The sequence below is a fragment of the Syngnathus scovelli genome, chromosome 9 (genome assembly GCF_024217435.2).
Source record: "Syngnathus scovelli strain Florida chromosome 9, RoL_Ssco_1.2, whole genome shotgun sequence".
Taxonomy (NCBI): Eukaryota; Metazoa; Chordata; class Actinopteri; order Syngnathiformes; family Syngnathidae; genus Syngnathus; species Syngnathus scovelli.
Genome location: NC_090855.1, coordinates 1949407 through 1961626, shown reverse-complemented (window position 1 = coordinate 1961626; position 12220 = coordinate 1949407). Strand labels below are relative to the sequence as shown.

The 12220-nt window shown below is 43.5% G+C and overlaps 1 protein-coding gene and 1 long non-coding RNA gene across 3 annotated transcripts in view; one reads left to right on the top strand and one right to left on the bottom strand.

Moving 5' to 3' along the window:
• Nucleotides 1-198: 198 nt before the first annotated feature.
• Nucleotides 199-12220, bottom strand: part of LOC125975301 (uncharacterized) — a 45622-nt gene continuing 33600 nt past the window's right edge. The window contains exon 3 of one of the 2 annotated variants that reach the window (XR_007483926.2): nt 199-448. This is a non-coding gene — a long non-coding RNA (uncharacterized lncRNA). Of the gene's footprint in view, nt 449-8839; nt 10656-12220 lie in introns of those variants that run through there. The other variant, XR_011087442.1, reaches the window with a different exon arrangement.
• Nucleotides 1690-12220, top strand: part of LOC125975296 (raftlin) — a 37482-nt gene continuing 26951 nt past the window's right edge. The window contains exons 1-2 of the mRNA XM_049730643.2: nt 1690-2032; nt 6171-6343. Of these exons, the coding sequence (XP_049586600.1) occupies nt 6196-6343 (148 nt within the window). The 5' untranslated portion in view covers nt 1690-2032; nt 6171-6195. The remainder of the gene's footprint in view (nt 2033-6170; nt 6344-12220) is intronic.

Here is a 12220-nt window from a genome sequence, read left to right as displayed (position 1 = left end):
TTTGAATTTTTTTTCTGTATTGGATGACCACGAAATTGTACCACTTTTTGAAGTGCTCCATTTGGATGTTCCATTGTGGTGATGATGATGATAAAGTGGTTGCAGATGTACCTAACACTAAGTCTTCATTTTAAACATATCTGCCTTGCATCCATCTCCCTTAAAAGGTAAACAAGACCAGGTAGGAATAATCCATAGCTCTCATCTATTGAAATGTCTTTTTTTTTTTTTTACATTTTCATTTTAACAAAAAGAGGCTTTGTGCAAGAGCAGCTTTTTAATCTCTTGAGACACAATAAGCATCTTGACTATGGCAGATTATAAACCTTTGTAAGAGGAGCTTCATGTTCCATCTCTGCCTCTTCTTCTTGCTCCTAACTACAGTGTACCTTTTACAGTAGACCCCAGCGCTGCCCAGCATGTTGAGCTTCAATATAGCTGCAGCTCACTGTAATCACAATCAGATCAATAACTAATCTTGCAGTATGGCACAGCATTAGAAGACAATACGAGGTTTGCATGGTGTGATTCGAACCCCTTCCAGAGTTGCTTTTAATGAGAGAAAAGAAGATCGAGATATTTGAAGTAATAGCGGCTTTCAAGTAATCATCAGCTGTCGCATGGAAACCCTACAGAGTGAGGAAGGTGAAAATAATGTGTGGGTGAGGGTGGAAAAAAGGGAAGTATCATTTTTCTTTTGTATGCAAGGTGGGGAAGAAAATTGCAATGTGATGCCTGACATGTTCCATTCTAGCTATACTATGTATTCATACAAAAAGTATACTTGATAGCATCTTAGGAAGGCAACTATTCAAATTTTATTTTTAAGTACCTTAATGTACTTGTTGGAAGCCCATCTATTAGGAATTTTAGGACCAAAGACAGGTCTCGTCAAAGTTGACAGGTTAAGAAACCAGACTTTTAATATTAGTGCATATATATATATGTTTTAGTGGATAAACTAAATCAAAGTGATGAGGAAATATGACTAAAGCCAATTTTTAAATTTATTTGGGGGTAAAAAAAAACCCGGCAGGTTTCCATGAGGCTCATTTTCTCACATTGGCCACTAGAGGGTGCTGCTACCTCACTATAAAACACAGCGACGCCCCTGATTCTAGTCCACGGCAAGGAATTGAGGACGCGCTTTAAATCAAACTAGAATCTAAAACAAATTACCTCCACTTTAAGTAAATCACCATAATGTGACAATTACCTAGATGTAAAAGAATGATCTTTGCTACAGCTTTGGTACTGAATGTCATTAAAATGTGTCCCTAATGAAGTTGCCGTGGAAACCACAGTTTAAATATATATAAAATGGTTATTTATCAATATAGCTAGCTAACATTTGATCTTTTGTAGATATCTGTCAAAAATAAATAAAAAAAATAGCAATAAAGAAAGACCATTTGCCTTTGGATAGTGCGTTTGAAGATTTACAGTGCCATAAATGTACAAAGTTAAGGGGTAATTGGTCAGATTGTAATAAGTGTGACTGTAATAAAATAGATGTTTTGACCCTAAATGCTGTTGCAAGTAAAGCCCCATCACAGGTCTGTCTTGAGTCTATCCCCCCCCTAAAAACATCCAGCCCCCTGTCCTCCCTCGACTCTGGTATTTCCCAGTGACCCCCCCAATTCCATCCCCTCCCCTCCCCTCGCGTCTCCTCAGATGGATTCTTCAGCCAGTCGAGTGGAAGCTGCACGGCAGACGTCGACTCGAAGCTGCCGGGTCACAACACTCGCATCCAGACGATCACGTGAACGCGCAGACACGCAGGGTCGAACGCGCGCACGGAAGAGGTGGGGGGGAGAAGAAGAACATAAGGAGGAGGAGGTGAATAATGTGACAGGATGTGGTTTCCCTGAGCTGACAGAACATCCGCACTTGAAGAGTCTTGACGGCCGCTTCTGGAGTACTGCGTTCAGCCACATACGAGAGCTCGGAACCAAAACCGCCTTAACCTTCCTCCACGCGTGGGATGCTTCGCTCCGCGTGACGCAGACTCTACTTTAATCCACAGCGAGAGGTAAGTTCGCTCATGCGCTCATTTCCACCCCATTTTCACCCGTTTTACGCGCTGGTTGCAAAGTTGACAGTTTCGTCGGCCGTCACCGGTGCGTACAAGTTTGGTGCACGCGTGCCTGCGCTGACGTCACGTGAGTTTTGGTGCCAGCGCGTGTCGGTTCCACCACGATCGGCCGATATTATATATATTAAATAGCTTAAAGATGGCGTTTCAAACTTATCTTAACCATAAAAGGCTTTTTATAAAATGGGCTCAAGGTGTGAAGAAGCTGGAGTGACTGACGCTAATTACTACTTTCCTATCTGTCACTGACAGTGACAGCAGGGACTTGTGGTCAGGGTAGGCAAATGAGGCAGTGCCGCCCCCCTGCTGGCTGTTCTCTGCATGTGAAGAGTAAAAGAAGAAAAAAAACAACTAATGATTTTATTAAATCATGTTCCATTCTAGTTCTAATTTGTAAACTTAATAGTCAACAACTCTTTTTTTCTACAGCTTCCTGAGTCACAGTTGTTAGTCTTCTTCATATGTTCCTGACTCATTAATACAGACAAAACAAAAATAAGTCAAAATTGCAACTGGTAAATAGGTGGTGCTTCACGGTATTGCGCAATCATGCTATTGTCCAGACATACTCCATATATGGTCATAATATTGCAATGCGAGTTTCGGTAAGTGATGGCAGGTTAAATAGGAAAAACAAGCTGAGGGATGTCAGTGAGGAGGAAGTATGGGGGCATGAGAGAGGAAAAGGCGTGTGTGTGTGTGTGTGTGTCTCGGCGTGCTTGTGCGAGAGTGAGAGTGCAGATAATTAGTTCCAGCTGGTGGCCTGTAGAGTTAACTTTACGCTGTTGGTACACACACACAGTAAGCGTGTACACACGCAAAATCCCAGACGCACACAATTGTAAATGTGGAAGTGATTGGCGTTGCGTCACACTGCAGTCATGCCACCAAAGCCGCAGGAAAGAGGTCAAAGTTGAACTAATGGCCAGATGAATGCTGACGAAATGCGTAAAGTTTGGTTTTCCTTCCTTGCCTTCTACCACGTTCTGTGCTCCAGATGTTTGTGTCGCTGGTCAGGAGTGACATGGCGTGAAACCTCGGTTTACTCCGCGTTAAGTCTGCAAGTGAGTGTCTTCTTCGGATCTTCAATGGTGGAACTTAATCCTTGAGAACTTTCACCAGGGCCTTTTAAGATAACAGAAGATCGCGCCATGTAGCCATCCATGCTAAATTGCTAGCTAAGCACATGTTTACACTCACGACTCTGTAGCGCCCCCACTAGGGAGTTACGCCTCTCGTTTTGTAAACATCATTAACACGGACGGTGACGCGGGTACGAGGGGACATTCCCTTTGATTGGCTCTTTACCGCCCGTGTGTCATTGTCTGCTTTTAACGACTTGATGTTTGCGTGTTTGGAGGTCCCGTGTGGGTTGTTTAATGTCATTCAGGTAAATTGACTGCTGACTCAAATGGTTTCTCCTCGCTAAAAGACAAATGAGGAGGAGTCGGGGAGCTTTCAAAGGGCACTGACGTAAACGCAAAACTAGCAACTTTATTTGATTTTTTTTTAATATAGCCGAGCTTTAGCATATGCTTATCTTTAGCATATGCTAATTTAATGTGTCCCACAAAAAACGACTACAAGACTAGAACTCTAACCTCGACTTCAAACCCTAATTCAAAACTTGTTGTTATAGTCATGCAAGGATCACTGACTTGTCTTGTAACGATTGTGTCGGGAAAATTGCTGCGCTTATTGATTGTGTAATGCGCACCTGTCGATAAACGCCTGAGGGTCTAACAACTTCCGCTTCAGGCTAGTTTATTATTATTATTTTATGAATTAATGAGCCTTGGTGGAGCAACTTTATGTGAAACTTTGAGCCGATAAGATACCAATGTCGATAATGCGATACCATATATGGAAAAAGCTAGTGTACATATGAGGTGGTTCACTCGAATCGATGTGATTGCCAAGTGTTCAGAAAAAAGATTCAAAATGATTCATTGATATGATTCGCTCAAATTTAGGGCTGCAGCTATGTTTTTGGGTTTTAATATTCTGCTAGTTAAGCGATCGATTAATGGAGGAATTGGAGAGATTTTAGTTACAAGCATAGTTTTGGAATTCAATTTGTATCTCAAGGCGCCACTTTGATTCATTTCGATTCGATAAATTACAATCCACGATGCACACTTGCTCGAATCTTCCTACAACTTCCTCTCCAAAACCAACTTTGAATCCCATCGTGTTTGCGAGCGTTCAGACGGTCGACTACCTCCAGGCTGTTTACAAACGTATGACGGAAATGCTTCTTTTTTTTTTTAACCTAAATCCTGGTGCAGACGGATTATGCGGTGAAAATCAAACTCATGACCGCCTAAGGCATGCGAGAGGAGTCGGGAAGAGAAGAGGAGGCGGCGGCGATGGTGGTCCTGAAGAGAGCCAGAAAGAGAGAAAGTGACAATGAAAGAAGAGAGAGAGCGGCCGAGAGAGATTGCTGCCTATTATTCTTCTGAGAAGCCGACAGTCGACGAGGGGCTCGTTCCCATGGCGATAGCAGCCTTCATGTGTGTGTGTGTCTGGGCCTTGAGACGGTATGGAGGCGGTGGCGGGTTTTGGCTGGGGTCGGCATTGTGCCGCTCGCTCGCCTCCTGAAATTGGTGCACGTGCGAGGCCCTCTCCGATTGGTCGGCCGATGACATCGTCATTCGGCAATGTCAAGCATTGTGCGCATTTTAAAGGGAAGCCACTTCGATCGGACCGGGAAAAAGCACTCGGCACGAAAATGAGGTCTAAGTTTTAACGTGTTGTTGTGGGATGTGCAGTCAACGTCGTCGTCGTGCGTTTGGTTAGCCACGCCACTTCCTGTTTACTCCTCCGACTGATGCGTTCCCAAATTCATTTCCAGCATCTTCTCCCTGGGCTCCTTTTGTTTGCCGTTCCGCCGCATCTTCATTTCACGCTCGTCGGTCCCGCCTCGCCCGTTTCCCTACCTCGATTGAGTTTCACCTTTCCCCCATTCTTGCCGCTAACCTCATTAGCCCGAGCCGCCGTTTGCTCATTTCCTCTTTTTGTCCCGCTACCACCCGCCAACTGTGCACACTTCCTCAGCCCACAAATCCCCCAAGGGGGTGGAGGAGAGGGGGGGGGGGGGGCACGTCCTGTGCTGTCGTTTCATCGTGTCCGGGCAAGATCATGTGACCGGGCCTAAATAGCCCCACATTTGATTTAAAAGCGAAAAGACGCCGTGCGGCCGTTCGTCGGTTCTTCTATCTATCATTTCCCCTTAGCCTCCGTCCGTCCGTCCATCGATTCCTTACACAAAGAATCAATTTGGTGTTTTGGGGATGCGCTACGACTTTCCGTCCTTCTCCTTCATGCTAGTTTGCATTTCATTTCCACTCTGATGTGAAGCGGAACGGCGTGAAAAATCGTCCGTGTTTATTTTTTGATGTATTTGAAAAGGCTTATCCTCACTTTTCTCATTTCTTCTGCCTTTCAAACTCGTGCGTGAACGTTACATTCCCGACACGTTTTTCGGAATGCCTACCTTTCAGCTGTAGTCACACTGATTATGTTGCAGAATTTGATAACTGGTTGGGAGGGGGGGGTGCGCTGTGTTAATGTTGTTTTAATGTGCATTTTCTATTCATAGGTTGTCTTTGAACCCGCCATAAATTAAAATTAATGAGCTCGCTCGCTTCAAAAGTTTAACAATACTTACATTGTCAAAGGGGAAAAAGTATTACAAAGCGGCTGCATTGTTCTATTATTAAAATGTCCAATGTAGGTTTTAGTTATTAACGAGTTCAAATAAAAGATTTGTAAGGATGCGCGGTAGGAAATTGAAAGAATGCGGATTGTTGTTTTTACAGGAAAGCTGGCTAATCGGCCAGCTCATCATTTGGATGATCCTGTTGTTGTTTTTGTCCCTCTCCACCTTCCGCAAAAAAACATTTAGTCTGCGAAGAGGCTTTGGGAGATAACTAAAGGATAAAGCTAAGAAGCCCAAACGAATTGACGACCCGGCAAATAAAAAAAACATGACGTGATTTGATGCGGTTTGTTAAAATGTGATTATTTTGGACATAAATCGAACCGAAGTGGTGAAAGTCAAATGTGTTTTCAGTGTCGGCGGTACACCGAGTGGCGTCATGGGCTGCGGACTGCGTAAGATGAAGCCTACGTCGGCCGAGAAGTCACCGGGCAAGATTTACTCCACGCTCAAAAGACCTCAGGTGGAGACCAAAGTGGGCGTGGCCTACACCTACCGCTACCTGGATTTCCTCATCGGCAAAGACGGTAAGCAAATTTTGTCACTTTTAATACTCCCGTCAATTTGATATAAATTTAAATATCATTAAAGGCAATTTTTAGTTTTAAACCGACAAAGCGGGTAATCGTTTCATTTTTTCCATTGCCATTTGAAAAGTGATACTACGAAAGCTACACCGATGACTGCGCTTCTTTAAGATTAGAACTTTCGTTTCCGTGACGCTTCCACACAAAAGCGATGAGTCTACTTAGCCGAGGCCGGCGTCAATGTCACAAGCGTTTAGCGTTTAAATTCATCTACTTGTGGCTTTTTGGGCGATAAAACAAATTAGACTTGATGTCTTTTAATTAGTTTTACGCCGCTGCTCTCTAAGCACTTTCTTCTCCCAACTGTTATTCATCCTTTGCCGGGGAAGGGATTTTTTTTTTTCTTCAAGATAACTGATTGATGAATTGATTATATTAGCAGCAAAACATTGTTGGTAATTACAGACTCTCTTGAGGATTATGAAAATATTGGAATACAACCTTGGTTATTGAGGTAAGCAATGTATGAATTGATTTGTGTATGCTAGTTTGAGCTAATTGCTAATATTGTATTCATTATGGCTGTAAACTTAATTACTGTGTGTTTTTTGTGTCTTGGGGGGGTGACACCGGTTTGGAATGATGAAACAATCAATCATAAAAGGATTCTCTCTCAAACAAAAAATCTAAGTCACTGCTGAAATTGAACAGGGAGGCAGCCATTTTGGTTTGGGGCGGGGCCTAATCATTCTGAGGCTTCACCATTAAAAAATGAGCCCAAAAGCGTGTTTAATAGCTGCTCGCGGCTTTGACTTATTTAGTTTTTTGGAATTGATGTTGTAAAACATGCAATTGTGAGTAAATAAATAGTCTGTCTTTTATTAGAATCATAAAAATATGGACATTTGCAAGCGCCGCAGTAAAATGTTTGCATTTATCGGCGATAAACAGCCTTTGTTTTCACTTTTGTGTGTGGGTGGGATAATGGAATGCAGGGGGAAAGGCGGAAATGCTGAGTGAGCATTTTCCTGCCGACTGAAGACAACTCACCATATTGTTTCCACTCTAAAATTTTGTATCTGCTGACTGAGTGGGGGGGGGGGGGAAAAAAAGAAAAACACTCAAACAAAATGGCACCGCCTACTTGGCGGGAAGTGAGGTGAAGGCCGAGTTCACTTCCTTGTTTGTTCCTCTGGGTGGAGGCGTTTTTTTTGTGTGTGTTAAATTTAGACACGTTGCTCCTCTGCTGCTCGTCCGGACTGATTGCATTTCACCACAGTCGATAGACACATATTGATCGGAGCCGCGGTCCAATCACAGCCAATGAAGCGTTCCTTTGATGGCGGCTGAAAAGAAGCAGCCGAGCGCTACGCACCTTATCGCTTCCGATAAATAACTTTGGCAGCATTTTGAGTGCGAGCGTGATGCAAGACTAGAAAGGGGGACGAGAAGAGAATACCCGACTCAATGTCACGCCGGCCTTCAGTGAGAGGGGATTCAATTCCAGCTCTCCAGCCGCGGGGATAAGTCGCAGCTCCCCCGCCGTCCCGCCGCTAATCTCCCACCGGAAAGACACTCTGGCGCGACGCTTTCCCGCTGACCTCTCCCGCAGCGACGAGTTGCATCTGAGAGCCACTGATGCAAAAGACGAGGCGGAGGCAGGAAGTCACGGAAGGGGGGGGGGGGGAGAAATTATTTTTTACGCGTCCCTCACCTGACGCCATGACGACTGCTCATGTCAGTTAAAGGGGGGAAGGGGATTCAGGAGAATTCACACACACACACACACACACAGCCGGCCGGCCTCATGCGGCCTCATATTTTCAACAATTGCATTTAGCATAAACCAGATTTGTGTGCTTTGGGGAGGCAGCGGCGGTCACAACATCAACATGGAAGCGCTGGCTCAGCCCTGTGGCGTCGCAATCCCAATATCAGACGCTTTTTTTTTTTTCGTGTGCGTGGCGGCGGTGAAATAAAAGCAGATGACAAGCTTTATTACTTACAGCTCTCCTCCAATTTACGTTGCCTTTCATCAGCCCCGAGCTTATTTTGCTACATTTGGAAGCCGTTTAGCGCCTCTCTCTCTCGCTCGTGATGTCACACTGAGGTAACAAGTGATTGCAAACTCTGCTCTCAGCCTAAAATAATAATTATAATAATAATAATGTGAAAAAAATGCACAGTAAATAAATAAATAAATAAATAAATATTTTTTTTTTTACGGACAAAACTCACATTTGAGTTTGGATCGATATGAACGTTGCGTCAATTGCACACAATTCTAAAAAAAAAAAAAAAAAAAAAAATCACAAAAAATAACCCAACATGGCTTGTAAAATAATCTGTCTGCAGCTGTCAATCAAACGCAGAAAGCAAAATCGCTGACTGGGGCAGAAAAGAGGACCACATTTCACACTTACGATATCTAGGAAAGTATCTTCATGAACCTGAGTGTGTTTTTGTGTGAGCACCTCACCCGACTACCAGAGAATATTCAAGTCAAGTCTTTAATGAAACATGAAGAAAAAAAAAACGAGTATAAATGTAACAAGGTCATTGTGGATTCACGTGGGAATCCAAATGTGCTGATGCAGTGAACTTATTTAGCCACCGGGGCGGCGCCGGTTGGCAGGCTTTCAGATCTGGCGGCAGACATGGACTCCCTCGAGGAAGACAACACAAACACACACACACACCGACAGTGATAGACAGCGCAAAGGTCGAGTGATTGTGTTAAGAAGCAAACAGCTCACGCATGCACTAACACACACAATAACCTCCACGAACACACACACACACCTTCCATCCTCTTCATCCATCCATACTGTCCCATCCTGTCATCCTGACACGCTAATGGAGACTAATCAAGTGTCGGAAGGAGCACAACGGGCGCTTCGTCTCCAGACTTTCCGGCTCACCTCGCTCCCCGCCCACCGCGTTATGTTTAATGTGATTGATGGGCCGAAATAAGTACACGGACACGTACTGACCACTTCATTTGGTGCACCTGCCCATATCAAAGTGAACGGTATCGTATTGTAGCTGTAATGAATCGTATCGCAATCGGAGGGAATTGCATTTTATTGTAATTGGAGAGGATGGTATTTGTAATCGGAGTAAAACGCATTCTAATCGGAGCAAATATCATAACGGAGGTGAATTCATCACATTATAAATTGGGGTTAATCGTAATTGCGCTGAATCATACGCTAATTGGAGCGAACCTTATGACATTGTGATTGGAGTGAATTGTACTTAGCGGTAATTGAAGCAAACATAGCATAATCGAGGCTAATTGTATCATGATTGGAATCGAAACTGTATTAAAGGGAAACAAACTTGGAGTTAGTTGTATTATATTGGAGAGAATCGTATGTATTGCAAGTGTATCGGCATTGGCTGTATTGTGAACACGTCCGTGCTATAAACTCCAGCGCTAATTGCCACAATAATGGGCAATCAGGCCTGACTAATCAAGCACAGATCCTCAGCAGGATCAGCAGGCATGACCTTGAAAAGCAGCAGAACAACTTTTTTTTTTTCCCCACCCGGCAGGTTGCCATTGTCAGTGGTGTGCTGGTACATAATTGATGAAAGTTGCATATCATTAAGGCGACTTGAAAGTAAGACGGATGTAACTGAACAGATGCTAGCATATGGCCAGCGTTTGCTAATTCACAACTTGCTGATGTAAACTGCAGCGCGCCAAGGATTTCCTCCGCATTTCAACTCGTAATGTTTCTCCGAGGTAAATTGCAGTTTTCACCCTGTGTGTTTTGCCTGTGTGTTGTTTTGTTTTGTTTAAACAAATAAGTTGCGGTTGATCGATGATTCTCCCAACATGTCATTTTTTTAGGCTTTTTGATTTCTTCTACTCCCAGTTGAAATGTAAATAAATTAAAGAAATATGATGGCAGTTAATTTATAGATAAAATGCACTAATAATTAGCCCCTTGCGGCTAAAGCCTGACGGCGGCCATCTTACGTTGCCACTGTTACTGACAATTTCTGATATTCTTTTTTCTCTGAAATCATTGTATGTGTTAATTCTTTATATTCTTTTTAATCATGTTTTAACTTTTTTTTTTATGTAATACAATATTAAATATTGCTACCAACATTTCTTTGCACTCAACCACACATAGGATCTTTCATGTTTTTCATCGTCCTGTCATGATGGACACGCAAGCCGAATTTAGTATGACTGCAACGTACTGGAGGAGAGTATTTACCTGCCGTCTTTTTTTTTTCTCCCGCCGCTGCTGGTGAAGGGTCCGTTGATTGAGGTGCTTTTCGCATGCACGCTGCTCTTTGATTGCAGCCATTTGTCGGCGTGACGAATTTGCCGACGTGCAAGAGAGACGAAGAGGGAAAAGCAATCAGAATTCACCTTGCAGCGGCTGCCGTGTGGATAGATTTTCTCAGTTTGACGCCGGAATGTTCCGACGTGCCGAGCTCGGTTCCGCTCGCCTGGATGACGTGTCTGACATCGCCTATATAACATGTTCGCTTTTATTATTGAAACCCAAACTGCCGTTAAAAGTTTCCAAAGGCCCAAATCATGCTCGGAACACAAATTAAATTCACAAAGGGGTGAAAAAAATTAAACAATTAAACATAATAAATCAGGAGTAAAATCTGCATGTGGCGAGACAATGAGGCAATCCATCATATGAACACGAGTCTCAAATGTCACTCCTTTGAGTCGCCTTTGTTTGCATTGACGCCACAAAAGTGGGTGTCAGGTTTTTACCGGGAGAGACCACCTGTCGCTCAACGGGGAGGTTTTGCGCCCATCTGTAATTAGACTTAATTACTTCTCGTGACGCAGGGTGATGGATTAGCCACGTTTACCTATTAGCATACGCTCGGCTTTGGTTTTCCGAGTCGGCCCTCATTAAATAGTCGCAAATGTAAACGCCTGCCAAATATTCTTTGATTTGCCATGTCACATAAATCAAGTTAAAAAAAAAACAAATTGGGTAGACTTGTTTAACATTAAAGGACGAACAAAAACGTCTCAAGGACAAGTGCCCCAAAATTGAACGGGGAAGTCGATTTAGTTGAAAGTAGCAATTTTGGGTGAATTCCAGATCTTGTACTTTGACATGCCTCTCGTAGGGGATTCGCCCAAACAAGCCCCCAAATGGATGCTGGCAGCCGCGGATGATAAATTGCCAAATATTTTTTTGCCCCTCGGAGTCTAATGTGGGCAGAGCGTGCTGTCGGAGTTTGATGATCATTTTGAGGATTTCTTGGTTTGTACATTTCAGGCAACAAGTAGTTTTCCAATTTCTAGAACTCAAATGTCAAGAAAAAAAAATCGAACCTTTGAGGGTACAACACCGGTGACAAAGTGTCGTCCTCCAAAAACGACAATTATGCACTTTGTTTTCCGAGAGTGAGGCCACCCAAAGACAATTGGACTGTCAGTGTTTAATGGCTCGGTAGATAGATAACAACGAGGGTTGACTACAGACCCGAGGCAGTAATACAGTTGAGATTCAAGATGCTGACTTCAAACCGCAGCAAACGGCTCACTGGAGGCCCGGCTCGCTTCCGCAGTCGGGAGCAATTTGCAAGCTTGAAACCGTTTTCACACGCACGTTATTTTTAGACGCTCCAGTGAGGTGTATGCGCTTGCTTGAGAAACACTTCGTCCAGGATTCGGGCTTCTTCAAGGAGACACAAACGCTTCTGGAATTATTGATAAGCTCACTTTTTGGGAAAACTGAAATAATGCTAGTTTTTGGGGTGCGGTGTTTTGTCACTAGGGAGCTTTGACTTGTAGCCTTAACACAAGACAAAACAAAATGGCCGCCCCTAAGATAGATAGGGTAGATTTCTACGTTTAATTTATATTCCACTATAGTA